This window comes from the organism of the source record quoted next, unplaced genomic scaffold, assembly GCF_019419815.1.
Source record: "Pyrus x bretschneideri cultivar Hongxiangsu unplaced genomic scaffold, Pyrus_bretschneideri_v1 Contig62, whole genome shotgun sequence".
Taxonomy (NCBI): Eukaryota; Viridiplantae; Streptophyta; class Magnoliopsida; order Rosales; family Rosaceae; genus Pyrus; species Pyrus x bretschneideri.
This window is the reverse complement of record NW_025999801.1, coordinates 2,272,616-2,299,803: the sequence shown is the minus strand read 5'-3', so window position 1 is coordinate 2,299,803 and position 27,188 is coordinate 2,272,616. Positions and strand designations below refer to the sequence as shown.

At 36.9% G+C, this 27,188-nt stretch overlaps 5 protein-coding genes across 16 annotated transcripts; 1 reads left to right on the top strand and 4 right to left on the bottom strand.

The window, feature by feature from the left end:
• Positions 1-228: 228 nt before the first annotated feature.
• On the bottom strand, positions 229-2,837 carry LOC125471811. Of its 3 annotated transcripts, none has more exons than XM_048572594.1 (7): positions 2,431-2,837; positions 2,052-2,335; positions 1,846-1,955; positions 1,372-1,519; positions 783-935; positions 563-676; positions 229-487 (listed from the first exon to the last, which is right to left on the bottom strand). In XM_048572594.1, the coding sequence occupies exons 1-7, from the start codon at positions 2,834-2,836 to the stop codon at positions 443-445; spliced, it is 1,260 nt and encodes a 419-aa protein (XP_048428551.1). In that variant the 5' UTR covers position 2,837; the 3' UTR covers positions 229-442. The 3 variants fall into 3 exon arrangements, with proteins under 3 accessions (XP_048428551.1, XP_048428552.1, XP_048428553.1); XM_048572595.1 differs by having other exon boundaries at positions 643-676; XM_048572596.1 differs by having other exon boundaries at positions 1,846-1,949.
• A 36-nt stretch (positions 2,838-2,873) lies between these two features.
• Positions 2,874-8,192, bottom strand: LOC103959984. Of its 3 annotated transcripts, none has more exons than XM_009372371.3 (7): positions 8,017-8,191; positions 6,997-7,098; positions 6,739-6,882; positions 5,065-5,961; positions 4,731-4,818; positions 4,537-4,610; positions 2,874-3,542 (listed from the first exon to the last, which is right to left on the bottom strand). In XM_009372371.3, the coding sequence occupies exons 1-7, from the start codon at positions 8,065-8,067 to the stop codon at positions 3,033-3,035; spliced, it is 1,866 nt and encodes a 621-aa protein (XP_009370646.2). In that variant the 5' UTR covers positions 8,068-8,191; the 3' UTR covers positions 2,874-3,032. The 3 variants fall into 3 exon arrangements, 2 of the variants coding, with proteins under 2 accessions (XP_009370646.2, XP_048428550.1); XR_007253890.1 differs by having other exon boundaries at positions 3,405-3,542; positions 4,771-4,818; positions 8,017-8,192; XM_048572593.1 differs by having other exon boundaries at positions 4,537-4,818; positions 8,017-8,192.
• Positions 8,193-8,910: 718 nt separating this feature from the next.
• Positions 8,911-11,967, bottom strand: LOC103959981 (protein MAINTENANCE OF PSII UNDER HIGH LIGHT 1). Its single transcript, XM_009372359.3, has 3 exons — positions 11,768-11,967; positions 10,372-10,506; positions 8,911-9,408 (listed from the first exon to the last, which is right to left on the bottom strand). Exons 1-3 carry the CDS (start codon positions 11,945-11,947, stop codon positions 9,064-9,066), a joined length of 660 nt encoding a protein of 219 aa, XP_009370634.2. The 5' UTR covers positions 11,948-11,967; the 3' UTR covers positions 8,911-9,063.
• A 2,720-nt stretch (positions 11,968-14,687) lies between these two features.
• LOC103959982 (probable choline kinase 2) lies at positions 14,688-22,367 on the bottom strand. Of its 8 annotated transcripts, none has more exons than XR_007253932.1 (11): positions 22,111-22,365; positions 21,016-21,380; positions 20,389-20,510; positions 20,050-20,245; positions 19,325-19,442; positions 19,185-19,232; positions 18,985-19,085; positions 18,531-18,654; positions 17,381-17,465; positions 15,395-15,485; positions 14,688-15,178 (listed from the first exon to the last, which is right to left on the bottom strand). XR_007253932.1 is itself a non-coding variant. In XM_009372370.3 (9 exons), exons 2-9 carry the CDS (start codon positions 21,364-21,366, stop codon positions 15,162-15,164), a joined length of 1,077 nt encoding a protein of 358 aa, XP_009370645.2. In that variant the 5' UTR covers positions 21,367-21,380; positions 22,111-22,365; the 3' UTR covers positions 14,688-15,161. The 8 variants fall into 8 exon arrangements, 1 of the variants encoding a protein (XP_009370645.2); XR_007253930.1 differs by having other exon boundaries at positions 15,402-15,485; XR_007253931.1 differs by lacking the exon at positions 15,395-15,485 and having other exon boundaries at positions 21,016-21,434; positions 22,111-22,367.
• Positions 22,368-23,418: 1,051 nt separating this feature from the next.
• LOC103959980 (putative RING-H2 finger protein ATL69) lies at positions 23,419-24,531 on the top strand. The gene has a single exon (XM_018650554.2). It carries the CDS (start codon positions 23,648-23,650, stop codon positions 24,170-24,172), a length of 525 nt encoding a protein of 174 aa, XP_018506070.1. The 5' UTR covers positions 23,419-23,647; the 3' UTR covers positions 24,173-24,531.
• The last annotated feature ends 2,657 nt before the right edge of the window (positions 24,532-27,188 follow it).

The following is a 27,188-nucleotide window of genomic DNA, read 5'->3' as shown; positions in this document are numbered from 1 at the left end:
TGTGAGACCCACTTTTAACATACACACATCCCTTGTTGATTTTTGTATTTTAATTTTCTTCAATCTATTTAATCTATCGATCAGAAATTGAAAGAAGTCTGTTAAAAATAAAAAGGAGCGTGCGGAATAGCACCATCCTTGAATTTATACCTAGCTAATCGTAAACAATCAATAATATATATATATACATATATATATATATATATATAGTTATTTGAAACTGAAACATGCAACTTTTGTTGTGGTTCATAAATGAGTAAGCCGAATTGGGTGAACCACATGCGAAAAATGCTGGCCGGTTCTTGTGTTTTCTGCTACAAATATTCAATACAAAATTTAACTAAGCACCTCTAAATCGTAAACTAGGTGCTTAAGGTAGGCACTTTGAACAACTGATAAATTACAAATACGTGGACACATCTACTGCCTACGGTCGCCAAACTTACGTATGTGCGGTCGCAAGCTTTGGAATCGCCATATGTGTATCCTACAAAATTACAAATACATACATCTACGACCAATGCTGTTGCAGAAACTGGTAACTTCATAAATCTTCACTCACTTTTGCGGAAACTGGGATCTCTGAGATCTTAATTGTTGGTAAAGTGGGCCGACCTTTATCTGGAAACGGAAGCAGCTTACCTAAATACAAGCCTTTTATGATCCAGCTAGCTGGCTGCCACAGGTGACCAACTCAATTCAGAAAAAAGGTGGAAGCTCAATTTTATAGGAAAATAGCATGTGAGCCAATGTACTTGTAAAAGCAATTAATAATTACATACCATCACTGCTATCTTCTGCTCGGACGCGCACTGCCTCAAGTGACGTGATGTCCTACTTTCATCCTCAGCAACAATGGCTCCCAAAGTAACCTTCTCTTTGTCCAAACTGTGGACTAACCACTGGAGGGTTTTAAAGACCTTCCCACCTCCGTGCTGCACAATCCAGAAATATTACCAGAACGAATCAGACTACAGCGAAATGTATCTTCATTGGAAAGCTGGAAACACATGATCCCACTAGATTATGATCCAAACGAATTGGAAGATTACAATTTTTTCCATTCTGCATCACTTAGTGACTCATAGAAATTAAACATTTAGTAAGACCGCAGAGTAAGATGCATGCCATGACCAAAATTTATGAGATAATGAATTTAGTTCCTGCCAAGAGTACCAATTTCACAACTTTGACAGCAGGAGATACACCTTCATTCTACAATAGCTCAACAACATTACATGGGGTAGGAGGAGATGGCAACTAGTGAGAGGGAGAACTTAGAAATGAAACTAAACTAACCAAGATAAAATATGGTGTAATGTTTGAATTTCGGTGACAGATTAAGGTTATAACAACATTAGTGACCCCTACCTTAATTATTTTTGCCAATTTGCTGTAGAAACTGTGCTTTCCGTGAAGCATGATTCCTACTTTTTCAAAGACATAATTGCGGTTGTGGTGAAATGGCTCCCCAATAATGATATGCTCTGCATCAGCTCGATTCGGTAGTATCATGTATCTAACAACAATATTGATTTAGAATCATGAACCATCGAAGTATAAAAACTTACTGGTACAATAAATGCCTACAATAACCAATTAACATGACCACAAAAAGTTAAAGCCCCCGGAACAAAGCAAATAGATCTGGAAAAAGGAGCCTAGGAAATCTATTTACTATATCACAAAAGAAAAAGGCTCCTAGTGTTGCACTGTCCTGTGTCACATGTTCCAACCAGGGCTGTGAAACACAAAGCAGACGCTCCTTTCACCAATACTCTAAACTGTAACCAATCCCCACGACTAAAACAGATGGTAAACCTCCAAGAAAAATGCACCACTTACTTCTTCTCAGGTAGTAAAATACAGCCTGCCGAAATTGAATTAGTAAGCCAATCAACTTTTAATATTAAGGAGTTCACTGCACAACCATACAAAAACTTGGTGGTCTGTAGCTGCAATGAATAAAGAATTAGAGTAGAAATAGGGTTCAAACACATGATAACCAAGTTTGAACTTCAGTCATAAGAAATGAAGTAAGAAAAAACAACCTTATTCATACATAGAATAACGGGAAGATGGTAGCCATTGGATCGTAAGCTTCTTTTTGCCCTTAAATTTGGAGAAGGAATATCAGAAAGAACAATGCCACCATGTTTCCATATTTGTCGTTCAATGTCCTTTTCCTTCTGACTAGAAAATCCTGTAAGCAGGAATTCTATACCATGAAACAGTAATCTCTTCCCAGACTTAAGGTGACAATTTGTACTGCTGCTTCTCTCATGACTTTGAAACTTGGGATGTTTCCATCTTTTACTTGCTCTAGCATTTGAGCCTACATTTAAAGTTTTAGCAACATAATAAATTAGAACGATTTGTAGAGTTCATCAATTAGGACGAAATTTTAGAGAATCAATAGGCACGGCTTACAATATTTGGTTGAAGAATCTAGCTTTTGGAGGTTCTTGTTCTGCTGAACTGCAATATCTGCTTCACAGAAATGAACTCTCTTTTTCACTAAAACATCTCTGTCAGGGAAGTTCTTGCATGCAGATTGTATAGTGTGGAGTTCCTCGTTTTGTTGAAGCTTAACAACATTTTCCGGCAGCAAATCAAGTTTGAGATGTTTCTCCAAAGTGGAATTGTTCATTAAAGGTTTAGAAGCCTGGATACGGAAATGTGACCTATGATTAAAAATAAGAGGTTGCCTCCTCTTTTTCAATGCTTGAATAGGTAGCTCGTTCCCATTTCCTTCAGTCTCGTGATAACTTCTCTTCTGATCTTTCAGTGTTGCAACAGGATTCGCATCTAAGGTAGTTTCACCAGTTTCCCTCATTGTCCTCTTCCAGTAGAATATGAGGATACAGTATTGGAAGGAAGCGACTCTTTATAACTCCTTTTATCAGAAGATATATCGCAAGGGCACATCCTTATTCAAGGGATTCAGCCTCTGATCGAGTTCTAGTTCAAATGACCGATCACGATAGAAGCTTCCTCCATCGAAAATGGAAACAAGGTTTGGGAGAAGCGTACTATATGTCCTGAGTGAAATCATTTGCCTTCGAACTGTGACTGGAGAACTGCTCACCATTAATTGTGGGCATAGATGGCCCGTCCTCATGGGGAAATTTAATAATTGGATTTGACGATTTGTGTGAATTCTCCACCGCAAGTTGCTGTGTGGGTCTGAAGCATTCTTCATTATGATTTTCCTTATCCTTCTGATTGTGAGCTAATGTAAGACTAGCATTTTCTGAAGAAATACTGCACGGGACAACAGAACAAAGAGGATCTACTGAAGATAGGCTAGAAGATGTCACCACATCTTGAGAGAGCATTATCCCATTGTTATCTTCGTCATGTAAACCAGAAAAGGCTATGCTTGACTGTGATGTTCTATAAAACTTGGTGTCATGCACTTGCACAAAAGAGTTTACGTCTGGAGCAATATCTGCCGATTCTGAGAAAAAACTCGTCTCACCAGCAAAACACTTCATCACACTTTTAGTATTCTGTTTCAATTCTGGAGTAGCAGATGCATCCTGCCAAAAGGTATATTTGAAAAGGAACAAAAAACAAAAATATTATCAAAAACAAGAGAAGCAACTACAATAACAATGATGCTAATGATCATATAAATGTTGCATTAAATAGTAAGTATGAATGATCTCACTAAAGCCAATAACACCAAAATAGTAAATATGCAACCTGAATAACTGCTTACAGGAGGTTTTAATTTAACAGTGGTATGTTTAATCTTGAATATTAATGTCAGGCAGGATGGTATAATGCATACAGTAGATATGCTTAAAACAGGAAAGGAATCTTGACATGTAAAAGAAGAAAAAGTGGTCACGTAAAGCTTCAAAACTATAATAGTTCCAACTGCTAGTATTCAGTGGAGTTGAGAGGGAAAGTATATGGCACATTCAGAAAGTACAGGAAATGGCAAGTGACCCTTTACTACAATGGTGGAAAAGTATTGAGCCCTGCATGACGGCATGGGTTCGAACCCCGTCGGTGACTAATTTAACATCTAATCGAACAAAATCTATCGTTTGACAAAAAAAAAAAAAAAAAAAGTACAGGAAATGTGAAGAGATAGTAGCAAAATAAAAATAAGCTTGACGATAATGGTATCTTAAGAAGCCATTGAATTATATGAATAAATGTAAGTGGTAGACCAAAACTTACCAACAGCACGGGCCTCAAAACTTAGATGCCCTTAAAGAATGAGATTAAATAAACCATGTTTTAACGTTGTAAAAAGTAAAAGTGATCTTAGCAAATATGGTTGGATTTCTAGTCTGTATGTGATTAAGGAGACAAAACAAAGGGGAAATATTAAAAGCAGTGATATAAGAATAAAAATCTTTAAGGTATTCTAGAATTTTGCCAGTATCAAACAGGTTACAGCATAAGTTTCTAAGCTCTCATCTAGGTCTAGAACAATACATATAGAATTAACTTAATATTGGGGTAAGTGTAGATGCGTAAGATTGAAACTGAATGCAAATCAAAAAGTAAAGCACACACCTGGCCTGTCCAACCCCCTAACCACCGGCTCCTGAATCTGTTCGAAGCTAAGTAACTTACTGTATCTTCTCCCTCTACGGGACATAGAAAGCTTAATAAGAAGATAAATAAATAGCAAGAAATAAAGAATACACACATATGCCTAATCAAGAGTAGGGAAAAAGGAGGCGCATGGAAAAGGAAACGTTTCTCACTAGAGTTCCCTGAATTCCAAGCTTGTGGGCGGAAGTTTACATTATTTTGAGGCTGAAATGATGCTACATCCACCATAGCGCCAACTGTCTGGAAGCTAAACTTACAGAATTAGTTAATAAGTCCCAATTGGAATGAGATAAAAAGTCCAACATGCACAGAGAGAAACGACAGTCTAAACTAATTACAATAATAAAGATTTTTTTTTGTTTTTTTTTCTAAAAAAAAAAAAAAAAATATATATATATATATATATATATATATATATATATATATCAGTTTTATATATTAGATAAGAGGAGAATGGGAGATCAGAGAAGGTGAATATGATTTTACCTGCTTCATGATAAAACCATCTGAATTTTTTAGAGCTGAAGGATCATATCTGGCCACACTGATATTTGAACCCAGAACAAGCTTATCATGAAACTGTTTCCTCTCATAGTTGACGGATTCTGGAGGGAAGTTCCCTCTTGATTTGAGATCCATAACCAAATTCTGTCCTAGTTCTTTTTGCATAAGGATATCATCAAACTTGACACATTGAGCCCTGAACTCTGAAGAATCAGATAGATTTACACACTCATGCAGAATTCCAGAGAGAGGGGTCTCTTTCACTTGAGAAATAGCTGAATCACATGCACACTCATCAGAAGGTATGCTCTGAGACAGCCCTACATCTTTATATACATCAGCCATGGTGAAATCATCCAAATCTGAGAGAGAATCACAATTTTCAGTTTCCTCAGCTGGGCCATCCGAGGAATCATCTAGCCACTCCAATCTTGCTTTCTTTACTTGAAGGGCTGCTTCCAGTACCACTGCTGTTGGCAATACGTCCGAAGGCAACCCACTCCCCATTATTTCATTTATAACCAATGCTTCAGATGCTGCAATGGAGAGTTCAACTGCATCAGAGATGTCAGCTGCTTTCAGGTACCTGGTATCAAGCTTTTCATCAGAATGACTTGCTGATTTCTTGTTATTGGAGGGGCAGGGTGGAACAGTATCCTCCCTGGGTTTTTCAATGGACTTTGGAGGTAAAGAATTTATCCCACCAACATTTATGCCAATTTTGGAGCAGCTCTTCAGTTCGGAACCCACTGAGGTGTTATTTAGTTGCACGGAGAGAACTGTATTGGATTCAAGATGATTTTGAGAAGCATCCAAAGGTTGAAGTGGGCTACATTGTGAATATCCATTTGATGAAAGATGAAGATGGAAATGAAGTACCTATACAATAAAACAGATGTACATTAGTGTATTTTTGGTAAAGGTAGAGGCCTACGTACCCAGTTTAGGCATAGGCACAGAACTAATAATCCGGGCATGTTGTTTACTTTCTATGTTATTTTACTAGCCTTTAACTTTTATTGTTTCCTTGTCACTGTAAGATCTTATTTTAGATTGTGTATACAGGCCATTCTTTGTACTTGAATCATAGTTTTCACATTGATTAGAGAATAGAAGATTGTAGTCAAATAAAATAGCTCTTGTTTTTCTATACTATGTTACCCTTCTCTCTGTTTACGATCAGTATGCACAAATTCATTGAAGAAGGGAAAATATTAACCCTAGCTGCAGTGTGTTTCATCACGTGGTATAAGTAACCATTGACATTATGTAGCATTTTTCATGTACAATCAAATTTCTCATCTCTAGCTTCTTACCTCTAAAATATTCTTTGATTATACAAGATAAAAGTTTCAATATTTGATGAAAGTACTGAAGCTAATTTAATTGAAAACAGAATCCAGAATCCATCTCCTGTTTGAGAGACAATTTGTTTGATTCTAAGATTCCTCTAATAGCTCAGGTACATCTGTCAGCTAATATGTACAAAGATTTACATTTCCAGAACGTGGTTTCAAAGCATGCTGTTATGTTAATATATCACAAATTTAACACTAACTTCTAAAAAAGAAAAGTGGACCGATTTGTGAATTGATAGGACATAGTTAACAACATAAGAAAAACAAAAGTAAAATACAGTCATGCTTAAGAGCTTACATTTCCAGGAGATGAAGCAAAGCTAACTGCAGAATTGTCTTCCCCAGATAAGAATAAATGACAGCTTTTGTACGCAACTTCCTCGTGTGAAAATGTATTAGCATCTTTTCCTTCACTAGTGTTTCCTTGAAAAATTCTCAAATCCTATTTAGTGCAATAAAGAAGACACATGAGAAAAGAGTTTAACCAATCCCCGCCTCTCGGCTTTAGAACAAGCAGTAAATGTTAGAATATGGTTGGGATGGGTCTAGTTCCAACCTTGGACGCTAGCTCTAAGTTGGTACCCTTAGGTTCGTTGGTGCATTCATCCAATTGTTCTTTCTGGTGCTGCTGAAGCCAACCAGGAAGCCAAGCTAAATCCTGTAATTAGGAAAAAATTGAACATCATCATTGATTAACATAAGTAATCTCGGTAGTGTATATAACTCATCAATGTTATCATTAAACACAATAACTCGTATCTGTCTCCAAATTTGATGCTTCTATTGCCTCTCTTTTTTCATTACACCCCGTTCTGAAAAGGACTTTCCCATGCTTCCTTAGTAAAATTTAGTTTACTCGTTTTTTAACTTTAAAAATTAAAAATTAATATGAGAAAAAACAAGGAAGAAGATTAAAAAAAAGGGAAAATCTTAGTGGCATGGACTTGCTTCCAATCAAAACGTCTCAGTCAGGCTATCAAACGATTCTCCGTAAGCCTTCAGTTGTGGTATACCTTCTACTAAAAGCTCCATTTACATAACAAAACAAAAGCTTTAAGAACAAAATCCCCTCTCATGGCACCTCGAACAACATACGAAAAAAACACCCTTTCACATTCACTTCGTAAAAATCAGCACATCAATAAAACTAAATGGGAAAAATTGATCTCATTTAACATATATAATTATAAAAACTAAACCACACTTTGGGTTCCGATCTTTTCCAAACAAGCTTGATATAATTTAAGCGAAACACTTGTATTACTCGTTCTACATTCAAATTCAAACTTTACCCAATTCATTTTACTACCAGAAAACCCAAGGAAAACAAATGAATCAAATTATAAAGTGTCTATTTTCTACGAATTAGCATCCGAAATGCCTAATTGGTCCACTTAAACTACCCTAAATCAACTAATCGACTTCAAAATTTCACCACTCCTCTCTACCTTTTCGAAAATAGTAACAGTAAAATAAACTAGTTCATTATTTTGCTCCAATTTCTCGGCAGCCGAACAAATGGTAAAATCCAGTCTTAGCAGAGTGGTAAATGAGGAAGAAAGGTAGAAAGACGCACCTCGGAGAACTGTGGAGGACGAAACCCTAACGTGTCGACAGAATGAGACATAATTAGCTGCTCCGCCCCTGCCGCCGCCTTGTGTTTACGCGCGCAGCTACCCCGGGTACGTCCCCTTATATCGAGGAGGACTCATTGGCGCCAAGAAGACTCGAATTTGGCGGGTTTTGGAGTAGATTTTTCCAAGGGGTAATTTTAGGGAGTTTAACTCTTAACCTCATGTAATTACTGAATTTTCTTTTTATATTTTTGTTAACAAACAATGTTTTACACTAATCTATATTAAAAGGGTGAGAAATTGAGTTTGTGACGCATTGAGTTCAAAGACTTTAACCACCAGAACAATCCACCACTTACTACAATTATAAAAATTAAAAAATTAAACTTTGTAACAACTCTCCGTCGACAACTGTAAAATTTTTGGTAATTTTATTTCAACTCAACCATTTTTTCATTTTAGTGATTGACATTAAATTTTTGTCTAGACATAACATTTGTCATTATTTGAAGGCTAAGTAGCACAATAGATCATACATGCCTCCAACCAGTGTTTTTAACACATGCTTGGAAATACTTATCTATTTATTTTTTATTTTTTATTAAATCTTGGAAATACTTCTCTATATAGCACTTTTGCTCTTAAGCACTTTTACTCCAAACACTTTCTTTTAGAAGCATGTTGCGATTTTAAATGCTTCTTAAGAAGCGCTTGAATTGCTTCATGAAGAAGCACGTGCTTCTATAAAGCTTTCTATGTTCCGCGAGCATTTTTAACTTTTACGTGTAAATGTTGACATTAAAAGTGCTTTGAGTTACTTGAAAACGCATTTAGCGATTTTAAAAGCACTTACAAAATCTGTCATTTCTCACAGCCCGTATTCTTCCAAAATGACATTCCCCACAACTTGTGTACTTTGATTTACATTTTGCTGTTCAAAGATGTATCACAACATACATCCTAATAATTACTCAGATAAACTGGTGATGAGAAAGAAGAAAAGCTTTTAGTAAATTTTACATATCAGAAAATTCCAGCAGCTTCATTGCCTAAGAGATATTGCTGACATCGCTCGCAGAAGGCTCCGGCAGAACCTGTGACTCAACCTGAATCTGGGAGGGTTCCGGCTGGGAAGATTCAACCACACTTGGCGCCAAGGCTTCGATTGTCTCCGGTTTGAACTTGTTGATGTAGTAACTAAGTGATGGCCCAGAGTAATCTACCTTCTGCACCACCGGAGGTGAGTTCTTACCTACTTGGAGGAGTACCGATGAAGCTGCAGCAACAGCAATGAGGGCAACCCCAGCTGCGATTGCTGCTGTGTTCTCAGCTCCATCGGCAGAAGACCCTGCAGTTCCTGAGCTTATCACGCTTTCTGCTACGTAAACTGCAGGCTGGAAAATGTAGACAAGCTAAGAAAGTTGGCGCACTGTAACGTGACATATACTCGAGTCTCGAGCAAGCAAATAAGAGAGGAAAAGAAACAGAACAACCAAACCCTATGAACTGATAGCCACTATATACATTAGTAGGTTTCAAACATCTCTTTTGAGGGTGTGGTTAATGAACTTTGTATACCCCTCTGAAGCATGCGCGTTACAAGAGTTATGATCAACGTTTTCAGCTTAAAGTAAACTATACTCCCCACATCCTGAGGCAAGACTTATTTACTAGTTAAAAAAAGATACAATAAAGAGAATGACGTTCACCATTTTCTCAACAGCAACTTTCAATTTCTTCCATTCCAACTAAAATACTCGATTAAGCTAATGATCCATCAGTTTTAAGCATTGCTGAATCTCATGGTAATTCACTACACGTCTTGTCAGGAGGCAAGACTTATTTACTAGTACAAGAATATGACAAACAGAATGATGTTTACTACCATCTCTACAACAGCTCTCTAATTCTGCAATTCTATAGAAATAATCGATTAGGATACTAATACATGATGCTCGGCATCAGGAAGAACTACAAGTTTACTTTCAAAATTTTCCAATATACAAAACCCAAAAAGTTTGGTCATATGAACTGAAAATTTGGTCTTGTGAAGAAGATGTCAACTGTGATTTTACATTTTCTGTTGGCATTACTTTTCTCAGGTCACCCTTGTTTTTTGATCTAATATATCATCGCTCAACCAAGCTCTGAATAACTTTTCAGAGGTTTTTTTTTTTCTTTTCGTAATGATCAGTTATAATCATTCTGTCCGGTACATTCAATGTTTTTTTGGCTTCAAAATTTCAAATAAGAAATAAAACACCGATTTCTCAAAGAAAAAACAACAAAAAACGGAAAGGTAAAAAGAGGCAGAATGCAGAAGTCTAGCAGAGTGTAAAAATTCAATATTTACTAACCTCCACAGAATATATGTTTGTCTGTCCAGCAGTGTCCTTCTCAACGTATCCAGTCCAACCCCGATTGCGGGGTGGAAATGTCCCAGAAATTTTTGTCTTCTCACCAGCCAACCATTCCACGCTCACTTTTCCAACCTATTCACACCACAAGAAAAATATCAAAAATATATTTGTTTAATTATCCTTTTTCTGTCAAGTAGAATGCCAATAAACATGTCATTGACCCTAGAAATCCCCCGCTCTTTAATTGTCAGTTTTCGTTCCTGGTCAGATTTGTTTTCCATGAGAAAGACAGACTCGTGTGAGGAAGAAGGATGTGGACACCACAGCTTGGAACACTAGGACCCAAAGAATAGTTCAACATTTGTGGTTTGAGAGTTTCACTCCAATATGTTTTGATTTCTTAACCGATGGTTGGAAATCTTTTCTCATCCACATATGCCTATGGGCTTCCGCTGGTCGCAGAGATTTACAAACTAACTTCTTTTCATTGCAATTATCGGTGCAAAGGGAGACTCGGATAGTATACCAACAGCTTCAAGGCATGGGTGAGGTGAATCATAACAGGAATTCTAAGGAATAACTTGCTATTAAAGTTCCAATTATGCTACAAAAACAACAAAAAACTATTTCAAATTCCAGATTCCATCAAAGACCAAGAGTAGTCGAGTTGCCTCTTCCCTTCGGGAAGTCACTCTTCAAACTAATGCCATGAGGATGCGCGGTAGATAAGTCCACAAAACAAACACAAAGACCACGCAAAAATCTTCATTTATTTGTCATCAAACATATTGGTTTGCAATGTGATTGAAATCCTGAATTAGCGTCCTAGGCAGTAACAACTCTCCCCAATTACTACAGCAAACATAACTGGAAGTGAAAAATTAATCGGGAAAATGACCAATTACATATAGTTAAACTTAATCCTAAATTAGGGTATCTGTTTTCTGTAGAATCCAATCCAGTAATCTGAGATTACCAACCCATCGCTGCAAAAAGCTCCAACATGGATGGGTTAAATTCAAAACTTTTGCTTGCCTTAATTAATCAATTAATTTAAGTCACAGAAAATAAACACATCCAGCATTAAGATCAAAAACCATAAACAATCTTACAACAAACACCTAGGTAGAGTTTATATGCATACATATGTAGAATCCAATCCAGTAATCTGAGATTACCAACCCATCGCTGCAAAAAGCTCCAACATGGATGGGTTAAATTCAAAACTTTTGCTTGCCTTAATTAATCAATTAATTTAAGTCACAGAAAATAAACACATCCAGCGTTAAGATAAAAAACCATAAACAATCTTACACCAAACACCTAGGTAGAGTTTATATGCATACATATGTATATATACATATATGTGAGAGAGAGAGAGAGAGAGGGTGACCTCCTTGTCAGGAGCACATTCTTCCACATTACAGTCAGCATCTTCGGTGGAAGCTCTAACTACTGTGAGATGATTAGCTTTATGAAGTTTTCTGGAGAAGAAGGAGCTCCTTTGTTGTGTAGGAAATGTGCATGTGAATGTGTTTGCTGCTGCAATCAGAGCTTGTGCTGCGGCTGCCATTGTTTGCAGAATAACACTCAGACACTCAAATGCAAAGTAAATTTTGTTGGAGAGTTTTATTGTGGAGAGGAGAGGCAGAAGGGATGCAGTGGAGGAGGAGGAGGAGAGGGAGGGATGATATTTTTGGATGAGGATCCTCTTCGGATGCACTTTGCGGGGATCCTAGGGATTCCTACATCCTAACCGTTCATCGTAAATCGTGCGGTCATTTTTCGTCAGATACTATTTATGTTTAATTTTAAATAAAAAGTGAAATTATTTTTGACCGCACGATACATAATGAATGGCTAAGATGTGAGAATTCCTAAGGCACTCACAAAATGATCCGGATGGAATCCAAATTCCGATATTTTTCCCACTTGCGGATTGGGTGTCCTTTGCTTTGCGTCGGAGGTTTGGTGGATTTTAAGATGGCTACGTCATCTAAATGTTTTTTGGTCTTTTTATTTTTGTTGACCTTTTTCCTTTTTTCTTAAAAATAAACTGAAACAAATTACAAACAGTGAAACGAAGATTCTCGGCGGATCTTAAAATCATACGTTTCAACATTTAATCTTGAAAAGACGAAACTAGGCTAATTATTGAAAATATGTAATCGATTTAAGATTTTAATTTTAATCTATGCTCATGTTAAAGAAATTTGATTGTTCATCACATTTATTATTGGATTGAAATTCAATTGTGTTCATTTAGTTACGTCAAATTTTTAAAGTATTTGGAGTAAAAAATTTTATTATAACACTACTATTTTTGAGTGACATAGAATAAAGCAAAGTTAATCTTAATTTGCATAAAACTTTAGCGATTGTAATTCACACTGCACCAAAAAAGAGCTCACATGGCTTAAGATGAATTCAAAATGCACCCACAATTCAATTGCCTTTGTTTTAATTTTTCAATTATTTTTTTCTTATGAACTCAAAATGCACAAAATATAATATATCAAAACACAATAAACTCTCATTTTTTGGCATCTCTCGTTAGTTCAATGTGTATTTTCCGTAGCAAAACATTAAACACAATAAACTCTCATCTTTTGGCATCTCTCGTTAGTCAAATGTGTATTTTCCATAGCAAAACGTATGAAATCACCGTTGTACCCTCTTGAATTTTATTTTTTATTTTTTATTTTATTCAGTTTTATAGGAACGTTGGGATGAATTCTTTCTTGGGATTAAAAAAAAAAAGAAGTTATTTAACGAGTTTTGCCACAAAGATACATATTGGATCACCGAAAGATGTCAAAGGAGAGGAGACCATTATATTTTGATAAGACCAAATATGAACATTTTGAGTTATTAAAAAAACAACTAGCTGAAAAAATTGAAATTTGAGGTTTTGATGAGACTTAGGGCTGGTTTGGTATTGCTGTGCTTTGAAAAAAAGCTGCTTCTGCTGTGCTGTGAGAATAAGCAGCTGTGAAATAAAGCAGCAGAGTGTTTGGTAAACTTTTTTGTAAAAGTGCTTTTGAAAAAAAAAAGCAGTATTAGAGTGTTTGGTAAACTTTTATGTAAAACAGATGTGAAAAAAAGCCAGTTTTTCAAAGCTAGGTTTTGCAGCTTCTTGTTTTTGGCTTTTTTTCATCCAAAACTGTGAAAAAAAGCTGAAGCTGAGTGTTTACCAAACACAAAAACAGCTCCCAGCTTTTTTTGATAGCAGCTTTTTTCAGAATCACCTCAGTACCAAACCAGGTCTTAAGGTCATCTCCAATAGAGAAGTCTAAAGGTCTAAAAGTCAAAAAATGGATTGCTTTGCCAAAAAATTCATTTTCAACCAATGACTGGGCCATAATTCTTTGAAATCCACCGGGCCATTATTTGGCCGAAAGGTCATTAGGGCCAAATGTAGCCCCCTCTTAGCCAATTTTTAGGACTCAGTTCCTCAGTTGTAATAATTCATTCAAATTCAACGATTATATTTGAAAAAAAATCTAACGGTAGTTTAACTAAATTACCAATAAATTTAAGGTATAAACTTAAAACTAATAAATTATTTAGAGGGGCTATGTTTAGTCCTTTCGGTTGGAGATGATACATGAGTATGGCCTGACACTGTTCATTAAAAAGTATTTTTTTTGCAGACTATAATTCTGGAGAAGTTATGTTTAGTTCTTTCGGTTGGAGATGATCTAAGTACGTGCGTGCTGAGTTCTTATGCACCGACCACGATGTTCTGAGTTCTTATGCACTGACCACGATGTTCTGAGTTTGGAGTCGTCAGCATTTGCTTTATGTTCTGCATACGAGTATATTATGGCAAACAGAGTCTCTGACCCAACCCATATTTTTATGGAGTTAGGAGAATCTGTCATGGATCGATCCAGACCGGCTCGACGACAAGACTTTAGGCTCGCGAACGCAAGTAAAGCAAGCAATGTGGTGCTGATGCATGCTTCAATGTACTGCGACATTCGTACGGTGTCAATATTTCTGGTCGTTACGATCTGAAGAGTGGCATCGAAGAACGCTTGGGGGAACTATATGCAAAGAATCAACGACGATGGATTCATGGTGGTTCGAGATCCATAAAGGAAGCTCTGCAGGAGGACAGGGCTACTTCCGAATAGGAATCAAATATGATATTCTCTATTTTTTGTTACGTATCTGACCGTGATACGGTGAATGTACGTAAATGCATGTACTGTAACCAAGTTCGTAAATTACTGAGTTTTGAGAAAATTTGATTTGTTTTGTTACCCAAGAAATCTGAGAAAATTTTATCCAAAAAAAGGGACAAGGCAGAAAAAAGAAAGTATCGTCGTATACTATATAACATAAACCAACAGTACATAATGCATCAAAGAAGACAGCACTCCCGACAATATTAAAACCTTTACGCGCTTGTTACCAAAGGGCCACTCGAACTGCAGAGGCTCCAGAAATTGCAATCACGCTGTGGATGCCAATATAAGAGAGGACGTTATGAAAGATCGATCAGACGAAGACATGATCAATCGTTTACAAACCTCAAATCCCACTTTCTGCACTCGCCACACCAGTCTTACGTTACACGGTACACCACTTCATCCCATTATGCAATCCACTCGCGAATCTTCCCCCTCTGAAACTGATGCACCCTTAGTTGAGGAAATCTCCAAACCTAAGTTTTCGTCTTTGTGAAGCTGAAATATTTCTGAAGCTTCTTCAAGATACTTGGCCGCTTAGCTAATGTTTTTCCGGTACCCTTTTGTTCGCGTGCAAACCAAAACTCACCTTCACCTAAAAGAAAAGCCTGAAGAATGGACAAGAGAAAAAGAAAACCACAGGGGAGATTAAACATGTAAAAAAAACATACACGATAAGGTTACAAGCTGATAGAAATGCGTCCGAACAATGCAGAAGTGAATTTCATCCAATGATCCAAAAGATGCTGCTAATTTATAGCGCTAACATGAACATTTACATTTTCATAATATCTGATCAAACAGTGATCCCTTTTATAACTTACAACTAACCAGAACAAAAGATGCAAAGAAGAAGAGCGTCTCCACAGCCTCACATGTGCTGTTAAACAGCAGCTCAATGCATACCATATTTAACTGAAACATTTATTTTTTGTACATTAGCATTGCATAATGTGGGAAAATTCTCAAATACAAAGTATTAAAGATATGTATGGTGCAACTTCATGGCATGGAGATGATGCATTTACTAAAGCATGGGATGGAGAAGCAAGAAATACAGCAATGAAATTGCAGCAGAGAAATCAAAAGCTAGAGAGCTTCCTAAAAGGACGGGCAAGGAAACTGAAGATAACGTCTGTTGGATTCCCACACCAAAATATGCACTTTGATTCATCAACAGAGCCCTAAAAAGAAATATAAACTTTGACGTTACCATTTACCCAAACTTTCATGGATATCATTTGTCGCAGTTACCAATCAATCAAACTGAGTTTTCAACCACAGCCTAATGTTTTCAGGTGCCTAGTCTCCATAACTTACAGCCCCATTAAAACATTTACCACTCAGAGAGAGTGCTCCACTATCTACATGTTCAATAGTCATCTTTAACAATACACAGAAGAAGGCAATATTATGATGTAGTTATGGAAACCCTTTCACGATCAAGAGCTAAAGCTATGATTTAGCTTGGGATAAATAGAAAATTAGAACTTTTAAGTAATGTCTTATAGCTTTGGGAAAATGAACCTGATTAGTGATCACGACTTCAGTACTAGCCTACTTGGACTTGCAAAGCAATTTCACTCGTTAAATTTCAACCGCGTCAAGTTACCTTTTTATGTTCATCCTGTTAGTGTATAAGCATTGAGCTAATCTGAGTTCAGTAAAATAAGCCTTGAGTTTAGTTGTGTATCCACTTCGATTATTTTCACCAAGCGTAGGGCTCATATTGTAATTATGTCTAAGTGACATGTGTAAAGATCCTAGAACTTAGCTAGATGTGTGGCTGGGATCATTTCCTGATGTAATGGTGAGAATCCAGATGCATAACTAACCGTTATGCATTGTTGTGTGTGTGAGAGTGTGAATACAGAAAAGGAAGAACATTCTCTGCAATTTTGCAGAGAGTGAAGCACCCATATCCATCTTCATTTTTTCTGTGATTTCCTCTTCTTCTCTTAAAATTAGCACACTCTAAATCAAACTTCAACATGGCCTTAGAGCCAGGTTTGATCAATTGAGATCGGGGCGTGAACTATGAAGTGGACGTCATCGACGTTGAAGCAATCGAGCTACACTCAAGTTCGTTTTGGTTCAAGTGATGTCGCTGGAACTCCATAGAAACCTAATTCGATTTGTGTTCGTATCATCTAAGCTAAGAGATGGCTGGATCTGGAAGTTATGAGGTGAGAACTCCGATCTTCTCCGGTGAGAACTACGAGTTCTGTAGAATCAAGATGGTGACGATCTTCAAATCTCATGGGTTATGGAAATTAGTTGAAAAAGGGGTCACGACCTCAGAGTCAAAGAAGAAGAAGAAGGTTGAAGGAAGCTCAGAAGAGGAAAATGATGAGAAAACAGTGGCTGCTTACATGTAAGACGCAAAAGCTCTAGGTATTATAGAGAGTGTGGTCTCAGATCAAATATTTCCTCAAATTGCCAACGTCGATTCAGTGAAGATGGCATGGGATTTGCTATATGGAGAATACCACGGTGGTGATCAAGTATGGTCGGTTAAACTCCAAAATCTTCGACGTGAATTTGAGTATACTAGAATGCGTGATAATGAATCATTATCTGTGTATCTTACACGTTTGAATGAACTGATTAACCAGATGAAGACGTTTGATGAAGTGTTATCTAATGAAAGACTTGTGCGAAAGGTTTTAATTAGTCTTAGCAAACCCTATGATCCCATTTGTCTTGTGATTGAGAACACAAAATGTATAGAGACTGTTGAATTACAGGGGGTTCTAGCAATTCTTAAAAGCCAGGAACAGCGTTTTGATATGCACACTATGAAAACTCACCTTTTGCACAAGATGCAAAGAAGAAGAGCGTCTCCACAGCCTCGCATGTGGTGTTAAACAGCAGCTCAATACGTACCATATTTAACTGAAACATTTATTTTTTGTACATAAGCAGTGCATAATGTGGGAAAATTCTCAAATACAAAGTATTAAAGATATGTATGGTGCAACTTCATGACATGGAGATCATGCATTTACTAAAGCATGGGATGGAGAAGCAAGAAATACAGCAATGAAATTGCAGCAGAGAAATAAAAAAGCTAGAGAGCTTCCTAAAAGGACGGGCAAGGAAACTGAAGATAATGTCCGTTGGATTCCCACACCAAAATATGCACTTTGCATTCATCAACAGAGCCCTAAAAAGAAATATAAACATTGACGTTACCATTTACCCAAACTTTCATGGATATCCTTTGTCGCAGTTACCAATCAATCAAACTGAGTTTTCAACCATAGCCTAATATTTTCAGGTGCCTAGTCTCCATAACTTACAGCCCCATTAAAACATTTACCACTCAGAGAGAGTGCTCCACTATCTACATGTTCAATAGTCATCTTTAACAATACACAGAAGAAGGCAATATTATGATGTAGTTATGGAAACCCTTTCACGATCAAGAGCTAAAGCTATGATTTAGCTTGGGATAAATAGAAAATTAGAACTTTTAAGTAATGTCTTGTAGCTTTGGGAAAATGAACCTCATTAGTGATCACGACTTCAGTACTAGCCTACTAGGACTTGCAAAACAATTTCACTCGTTAAATTTCAACGGCGTCAAGTTATTTATGTTCATCCAACCAAACTCAACCAAAGGTACCTTGAACTACTCCCACCTAACTGAGCTTTGAAGATCACAATATCAGGTTTAGGCCACCTTTAGATGAATCAACAACCGAGAAAGTCATGGCACAAAATATCCATTGAAAAATATACATTGCTGACTGCTCATCACATCCTTAAAACAGTACAGGATCAATCAAAGATGATGCATCCAAGGAGACAGAAGTAAATACAGAAAACAACTTGGGGATCTCTCCTATAAAGTCATTATCAGATAACAAAATACACTTGCTAGCCTGCAATATAGTGCAATCAAAGGACTATAGAAGCATGAGTTAAACACACAGAAGAACTAAACAATATAGTTACCATCAGTTACAACATCTGGAGGAGATCCAACAGAACCCAACAGCTTAGGCCTGCTTATCCAGTACTGTTGAAACCTCTGCCTTGCATATTCCATGTAGTCAAAGTCAATTTCATTCACATGTTCCTGGAAAAATGAATGCATGATCACTATTTCCTCCAAGAAACAAATGAATGCATGTTACTATTTCCTGCCAACTTAAATATAGCCACAGGAAAGTATTGCTACGCATTATGTATATCAGGTAGGAGGTAGGTAAATCCTTGATCACAATTAAAATCAGAAAGACATCCTATCATGGACAGGATAGCTTATAGGATAAACTATCATATAAAGAACGCAAGCGTTAGCACTCATTATGGAAGCCACAAGAGTGCAAGTGCCTAGTCAAAGTGGCAATAGGTTTCTATGATAATAAGGTTCAAGCCACGAAGACTATGTTGAAACGACAAGTACCGAAATGATTCCCCATAAGCCCCAAAAGAGATGGCTTGCAAGAGTATAGTTCTCAACGTCTTGAACCAGCCGCTCCACTTCGCTCTCAGTAGGTTGATTGCCTGCATACAAATCCCACAATTCAGAGAAAATCAAATAAATTCTTCCAATTTCTTGAGGGAGATAGAGAAATTACAACATAATCAAGAAAATAATATTACCTGAAGAACTCAGATACAAACGAACAAACCGCTGACGCTCCTCCGAACCTGTTGTGAGTGGCAGGTCAAGTTATAGCATGGAAACAGAAGGAAATAAAACAAGATAGATATAAAAACATGTGCCACAACAGATGACAAACCAGGATATTTTCTGTAGTCCAAAATATGAGGTGTATCAGTGTGATAGTCAGCTGCCATCTCACAGAAATGATTCGCTATGTCAAATGCTACAGCATTATAACTTGCATATTCATAGTCCTGGCATGAAAGGTAAATATAATATCAGAACCAAAGAATTTTATCACTGTTGTTCATGCCCTATTGCACATTGTAGATGACATACTTGGATATTCCATATATGCCAACAAACATGGTGCTCAATTTGCTTCCCAAGAAATGAAAAAAAAGAAGAAAATTATAGAACTTTCTTATAGAAGTCAGTCAAATCCATACTTCCTTGGTAAATGAATCCTTTCATCGATACATCATACGCGACGACGCTTAAACTTTAAACCTATATACATACATATAAAAACTGAAATACTATGTCCAGATGATTAATGATGATCTCAGTCCCAATCTTTTTCTGGTATTGTTCACAAGTTGGATTATATTGTGAATTTCACAGACACGAGCTATTTGAAATACTTGGTATCCTTTCTAGTAATGACATCTCCCATACTAAAATTAGGAAATCATCTAAGCATAGTACAGATAACTAGGCATTCTATTGTTGCATGTAAATGAAACGTCTTAACAACTTACTTGAATCGAAATTTAAAGATCAAATGAAAAATAAGATTTTGCTGCCAAAATTCAGGTGAGAAAAAAAAAATTGAAATTCAAAGCAGAATGAGAAACTTACGATTAGGGTTATCAATTTACTCTCTTCCTCAAGCATTATATTACCATACTGTAAATCATTGTGGCAAAAACCAATGCGTTGATGAGGCCCTGAAAGCTCTTTCTCCAGTAACGGGATTTCCTTTCCAATAGAATCTAACTGAAAGGAGTTAACTTCTTCTGGCGTAGACAATCTCTTGGCCGTACTGAGCCAATTTCTGGGGCATTTACAAAGAAGTGAGTGAAGCTATAATAACAGTAGGAACAGTAATTTATGCGACAAATTAAGCTCATTTAATTTAGACACATAGCATTATCTCAATTTTTCAGAGAATAATAGAGCAAAAACAAAGTAATGTACCGCAATCTATCCCAGAGGGTGACAACCTTTGGACCAGGCATATCGAGTTCGTGGAACTCCTTCAGTTTAGAAGCTATAAGAGCAGATATATCCGGATCACGTAGATCACATGCTGAGAGTGTCTGAAAATGTGCAAGTGAAAGTGATAATATCAGGAAAGGAACAAAAAATGTTCTTCCATAGTTTGAGCTACATAACTCTTTAATTCACTTCTTTATGCAATTTATCCATGTAACCCAAGAAATTAAAAATAGATATTTTTTATCTTTCTCATGCATAACCACCAATAGAAGGAATTGTAAAACCAAATTAATCAATTCCGGAAAAAACTAGTATTAGTTAGAAAAGTTGATCTTGAGCTAGGGAAGTTAGTCATAAAACACTACGACATGACAATTTAGCATGGCATTCTTATGCACTAGAAATATACCGAGCGTTGATAGAAAAAAAGAACATGGTGCATACAATATGCTCCTAAACCCAAGTAGAAATGGTGAACGAATATTGTGTGTTCTTAAGAAATTCAACAGTAACGATCCATAGAAAACAACATTTTTTATTATTAGTTTAAGTGCAAATTATGAGATTGATAGAGAATGACAGCAAGATAAATAAAAATGAAAGTACCCGTGCATGGATGAACTCTTCAATTCGGCCATTTGGAAAACGCCCAAGCAGTCGAGGTCCCTGACCATTCTTTGACATGTGTTCAAACGTCCGGATCTCATTATCCCTGTCAAAGAACACCTCGACACCCTCACCATAAATCCTAACCAGAACTTTATGTGACAATTCCCCTGTCCTTGATGGCCACTTTATTTGGAAAACCTCATTAGTCATTGCACCCTTGAGAGGGATCACCTGCAGTGCCTTTGAATCTACCACATCGTCCCACTGGGAAGCCATTGATTGTAGAATCTCCCTAGCTTCAGCTGGAATACGATCTTCTCTGTTGTTGACATTTTCCATGGCGCCCATGATAAATGATTATGCTGCACATCCACACCACGATGATGTCGATGAATGTTACCCAAGCAACCTAATATCTTGGTGTGGAAATGTTGGATCCAAGAAAAATAAGCAAAGAAAGTAATATGATTGTTTGACAGACTCCCTAAAACAACATGCACTCTTAACCGTCTAACATGACCTAAAGCCTACAAATTTAAACCAGATACCAAATAATAGCTGTAAGAATGCATAATTAGCGCACCATTGCAGTCTAAACATGTGCATAAAACATTTTTGGCATCAAATAACACAACAATTTGTGTCCATTACTCTCCAACTCGCTCGCCGCAGACAATTCATTCCATTCCACAACACATTACAAAAATATAAAACGATTGGAAGCTGCCCAAGAGGCAAGAAACCAATTACCACATTATTCTATCTTAGGTAAGGATTAAGGACCAATAACATGCAATAATGGCCACAATTTTGAAACTTGCAGATATAATTAAGGGGGAAATTTCCATTTTCTTCAACAAAACAAACAGAAAATAATCCCAAATTCACAAGCAACATGCAAGATGCAACTTTCTCATTCATTTCTCAGCAATCCAGTCCCTTTCCCACCAATTCCCCGTTACCAACACAACACAAGCAAGAAAGGGATCCGACCCAGATTCTCAAGAACCAAATTGAAATAAAATAAAATAAAAAGATTTCTTCTTTGATGTTGCATGCAAATATTGGGGACTATTAGAGCAATGACAATACCTGGAAAGAAGAACCGGACCGCCGGAACGAAACGAAGCTGAGGAAGAGGAACCGCACGAGAAGAGGGCACGGAAGGTGGGCTATAAGAAAGCAGAAATACCTCGAGGTCGTGCGATTTCGGGGAGGAAGGGAAGGGCGGTGGAACGGAAGCGGGGGGGAGGGTGGTGGTTTTGTTGGTAATATTTTGGGATTTGAGCGGGTTGGCAGAGGAGTTTGGGCCGTTGGATTTCGGCTGTGAGGAAAGAAATGATTGTTACCTTTTACGTGTGAGTGACGAACCGCCCAAATGCGTGTTGTCTATTTCGGTACCCGGGAGACAAACCCGTCTAGCTAATGTGTGGGCTAACTACCTTCATGTGATTTTTAAATTGGGCCATTAGGTTTTAGTTTTTTCATATTGCTCTGTAATGTTTTCAAACTTTTGTATGTTTCAACATCTAATTATTCCTTAAATTGATTACTTTTTTAGGCTTTGTAATGCAAATGTGGCTTATATGTAAACTTAGTTACGGATTTTATACTCATCGTGTCATCAATTTAATAAATATTCAAATAATTCATTAGACAATAAATGTAAATTAATATCATTTTTAAACATTTAGGGTAACGTGAAAAAATTGAAACTTTGTGACCCATTTAAAATTTTTTAAAATTTTAATATCCACGTGGGCCCTAGATTGACACATGGTCGCCAGTCCCTGTCCATGTGAGTACCACGTCCCAAGTTAAGTGTTATTTTAACAGAAAGCTTGACAGATGTATGAAACTATCTAAGAATTATCACTTTAGGTACCAGAGTGGGATGAAAAAAAACTTGATGTTTGAAATGTTGAAAACCAAGAAATTTCAAGATAGTAAACTGAGATTTACCCCTAAATTTTAATTTTTTTAAAATTTTTTAATAATTTAATATCCACGTGGATCGTAGATTGAGACATGGTGCCCAGTCATTGTCCATGTGGGTGTCATATCGTCAATTCACGGAGATTTTGACGAAATACTTAACAAATGCATGAAAGTGACTCAAAATTATGACTTTAGGTAATAGATTGAGACAAAAGAAACTTGATTGTATAAAATGTTGAAAACTAAAAAAATTTAAAGTAATAAACTGAGATTAATTCTAATATAAATACACATATTCATGAATATAAATTTGTCGTGAAATAGTTATTGTAATATTTATAATATTACAGCAAATCCCATCATCAAATCAAATTTGACTCCGTATGCTTTGTACTTTTTATACGTGGGATAACTTAAAACTCTTAATAAAGCCCAGAGCACTTCAAGGCTAGTGGCATGTGACTGCGGTTTCCAATCTAAAAGCCAAAGTTGGGTGACACTATAAATCCCAATTAATACACAGACTACAAAGGTGGAATCAATTTAATTTTTTCCCGCGGACCCCGGCGGGCTTTCAGACACCACTGTCTCTACCTAATTCTCAACACACACCTGTAAACCCTCCTTCCTCCCTGCCCTCTTCAAATCTCACCTTTCATACACTTTTACATAATTATACATCTCTCTCTCCATGTTCACGGCGGAGTCACCTGCATCAGCCCCTGGTGTCGGCGTCGGCTACGGCATAGCCATTGCCGTCAGCATCCTCGTCCTCATCTCCGCCATCATGCTCGCTTCTTACGCCTGCGTTAAAGTCAAAGGCTCAACCGGCCGAGGCCACACAGGCGATGCCACTTCTAACTACTACGAAGACGGCAACCGCCGCTTCTCCACCACAAGCAACTCAACGGAGCCTGTGGTGGTCCTCACGGGCCTCGACGACCCCACCATTGACTCGTACCCAAAGTTGGTACTCGGCGAAAGCCGGCGGCTCCCTCAGCGCAACGACGCGGTGTGCTCCATTTGCTTGTCCGAGTACAAGCCCAAGGATCAAGTACGGTGCATTCCGGACTGCCACCATTGTTTCCATGCAGAATGCGTCGATGAGTGGCTTCGCATGAGCGCCACGTGTCCGGTTTGTAGAAATTCTCCGGCTCCGTCAGCCGGTCCAAGCCCTCTGTCCGATTTGGTGCCACTGGCTTTCAATGCCAGGTGATTCTGATTCTGATTATTTTCATCTTCTTTCTTGATTAAAATCTTGGGGTTTTTTTCTAATTTACTTTCAATGGCGAGTTAGGGTATTCATCTTCAAATCACCGTGTGATCCGGATTCAAACTTTCTCCTGTTCTTGTTCTTAGAGTAGATTAGTGTTAGTAGAAGAAGTTGCTACACGAATTTTTATTTATTTTTTAAGTTGGGGATTTTTACAAGTGACAATCTTTCGTCCACGACGGAAGGAGCACATGGGTAGTATATAGTATTAGTTGGTCCATCTCGATTTGCATTTACGTTCATGTTGGAGGTTAGATGACTTTGATTGTTCACATTGAATACAAAGTAGTTAGATTGCCGTAGATTGCGCTTGAATTACTTACCTAAATTTTTGTTTGATGTCAACTGCTCTCTTTATCTATCTACTTAATCTACTTTTGTTAGACGGTTGGTCTGCTCTGCCCGCAGTTGTAGACATTGACGCTATATGTTATGGGTGTCAAATTAACTCATTAGATTGCTAATAGATACCCATTAAGGCCTATTTAATTTGATTTCACATTACATCATTATCATCACTATCAATCTCACCACTACATTCTGATAATATCAAAATAAACAAGTCTTAACGAGTACCCATTAACAACCCAATAAGTTGATTTGTCACTTCTACTATGTGCAGAAGATTTAGTCTTGTTGGTTAAAAATATTTAATTATACGTTCTTGGTACTCTGTTGATTCTCATTTCTTTTAGTAAAGAGCATTAGAAATGATGGGATCACTGAACATGGAATTGGACCCACTTTGGACCTTAGTGTTCGGAGCTTAGGAATCCACAAATTTGAACCGCACAATTGTGTGAAAAAGAAATATGAGTCGTTGATTTGTGTGAGGTGGGTGGGCTAGCAGAATGAGTTAATGAAAATTGTTAGATTCAATTTGTGTGTTCCAAATTTATGGATCTCTGGGCTCCGGGTACTAAAGTCCATAATGGGTCCAATTCCATTGAACATTTGAGCACAACAGTTTTTCACGTTGTATTGTTTTGGATTATTTAGAAAACTAAAATAACATCACAAAGAATGTCTTCGACGGATTCTAAATCATAAAAATCAAACTTTAACCTAGGCAAGATTGAAAAATTAGTATACAAGATGTATGATCGTGATTATGAACTAAAGAAGCAAATCATCTGCCGCCAAAGGTTGATCTTGGATTCAAACCTTGGGGGTCACAGTATTAGAAGTCCAAATTTTTTACACAAAAACAGCGCACAAAGTGTGCAAAAAAATTTCAGTTTGTTAACTGGGGCAATTTGTTGACTATTTAGTGGACTTGTTGTCAGCCGAGCCATATTATGTATATGTCAACATATATCGACCATATGCTGAAGCAATTTGCTTAGTGTTATCGAGAGCATATGAGAGTTGAACTCTATCAAGTGTTGTTGATGCAAGCTGCCAATTGCTGCCGAACTCTATCAAGTGTTGTTGATTTGAAGATTCCCTAGACCTTCACATGCATGTTTTCCGGCCTTTGGATGATCCCAGGACCATTTTGGTCCTTATATCAATTTGTCCTTGTCAGCCACCATATTCACTTCTCGATAAATATGATTAAAAGTATAATTTTGAATTTGCTGACAAGAATACATCTTTCACTTTGTTTTGGCCAATGGAGTGAACGCACAAAGAAAGAAATATTAGATAAGGATTTTTTGTTTTTACTAAACGAATTCTTTTTAGAAACTTCACTTTTCATGTTTGCCTTTTTTTCATCATCAGTCTGTCATTTTCTTTGGAAAATTTACTACAAACAAATAAAGAAGCTATAAAAGGCTCTAGAAAAGACCAGTCCAAGTATACATACAGACAAAGTCAACAAAAGGCACAACAAAAGCTTGAGTAAGAAGGCACTAGCTAGCCCAACGAACATTTGACAAAGCACTGACTAGCCTGGAAATAACAGTTCTGAGACTGTTAATGCTAGATATTGTGTTAGAGTAGTTCTCATTTAGGTTTAGATAATGTATTTACATAATACAATGCTAGTTTAAATATAATCGCTACTAGTGGATTTAAATAGGGATTAAGAGATCAAGATGTTGAAGAATGCGATCTCACATTAGGGGTTGCATTCCTAATTACACTGAGATCCTTTGAGATAAAATCTAACACTTATTAAACAATACATGTGGTTAAGCCGAGACAATATCAACACGACTCTGAAATGCTGATACAAGGATCTCTTGAGTGTGAAAAATTGGAGCGTCATTTTCTACAGGGGAGTCCCCCATTGTTGTCCCCAATCAACGTGAAACTCATGTCATTGTTATCGTTCTTTGTTTGCTTGGATCTCTTCTGGAGTTGGCAATCTTTTATTAGCTGGCGAGGTTCTCTTACTAAAATAATTATGAAATTAGGTATTCGGTTGCGGACCTAGACACAAAAATAACCGCATATCCCATCACCCTTAATTTAAGGCGCACCACTACCTCACATCTATAAAAGCGTGCGTTTTTTCTTCGTATGGAGGTAGGAAGCTACATAATAGATGCATGGAAATTTGCAATGATTAGTGCTCAAACTCACAATTTTCTTTTCAATAGTTTTAGATTAAGATAATATCACGACTATTTTAACTTGGAGCACTATCCTTTTGTCTATAACAAATAACAAACCCTTTTCGTCATAAAACATTTTCATACTCTATTTTAACAGGTTATGAGAAACCATTTTATTTTCAATTTTTTTATTTTTACTTATTATTATTTTTAATTGAAAACTTGTTTGATTATTAACTGAAATTTCAATAAAGTTGTTTCTGTATTTTAGTTGAAAACTGAAAATAGTTATCATATGAAAGAACGTAAAAAGTGAAAACGAAATGGTTTTCGGATGACCACTAAGATTTTAAGTTTGTTAATTATTGATTCTAAGAGAAATGAAAAAAAAAAAAAAAAAAGGAAAATGTCAGGGAGGTCATGTCTTTAGACTATGTTTGTAGACCACATGATGT

Bases quoted from the DNA above. Each gene is read 5' to 3' on its own strand.
- LOC125471811 (XM_048572594.1), bottom strand. From the start codon at position 2,836: ATGAGGGAAACTGGTGAAACTACCTTAGATGCGAATCCTGTTGCAACA. The intron at 2,336-2,430 runs GTAAGCCGTGCC...CTTTAAATGTAG, and splicing joins AGATTCTTCAACCAAATATT to GCTCAAATGCTAGAGCAAGT. The intron at 488-562 runs GTGAGTGAAGAT...GTAATTTTGTAG, and splicing joins AGATCCCAGTTTCCGCAAAA to GATACACATATGGCGATTCC.
- LOC103959984 (XM_048572593.1), bottom strand. From the start codon at position 8,067: ATGTCTCATTCTGTCGACACGTTAGGGTTTCGTCCTCCACAGTTCTCC. The intron at 6,883-6,996 runs GTTGGAACTAGA...TGCACTAAATAG, and splicing joins ACTTAGAGCTAGCGTCCAAG to GATTTGAGAATTTTTCAAGG. The intron at 4,819-5,064 runs GTAAAATCATAT...TTTAGCTTCCAG, and splicing joins ATGGTTTTATCATGAAGCAG to ACAGTTGGCGCTATGGTGGA.
- LOC103959981 (XM_009372359.3), bottom strand. From the start codon at position 11,947: ATGGCAGCCGCAGCACAAGCTCTGATTGCAGCAGCAAACACATTCACA. The intron at 10,507-11,767 runs GTCACCCTCTCT...TGGTGTGAATAG, and splicing joins AATGTGCTCCTGACAAGGAG to GTTGGAAAAGTGAGCGTGGA. The intron at 9,409-10,371 runs GTTAGTAAATAT...TACATTTTCCAG, and splicing joins CAAACATATATTCTGTGGAG to CCTGCAGTTTACGTAGCAGA.
- LOC103959982 (XM_009372370.3), bottom strand. From the start codon at position 21,366: ATGGGCGCCATGGAAAATGTCAACAACAGAGAAGATCGTATTCCAGCT. The intron at 20,246-20,388 runs GTACATTACTTT...TAAATGCCCCAG, and splicing joins ACCCTCTGGGATAGATTGCG to AAATTGGCTCAGTACGGCCA. The intron at 19,443-20,049 runs GTAAGTTTCTCA...CTTTCATGCCAG, and splicing joins GTAAATTGATAACCCTAATC to GACTATGAATATGCAAGTTA.
- LOC103959980 (XM_018650554.2), top strand. From the start codon at position 23,648: ATGTTCACGGCGGAGTCACCTGCATCAGCCCCTGGTGTCGGCGTCGGC.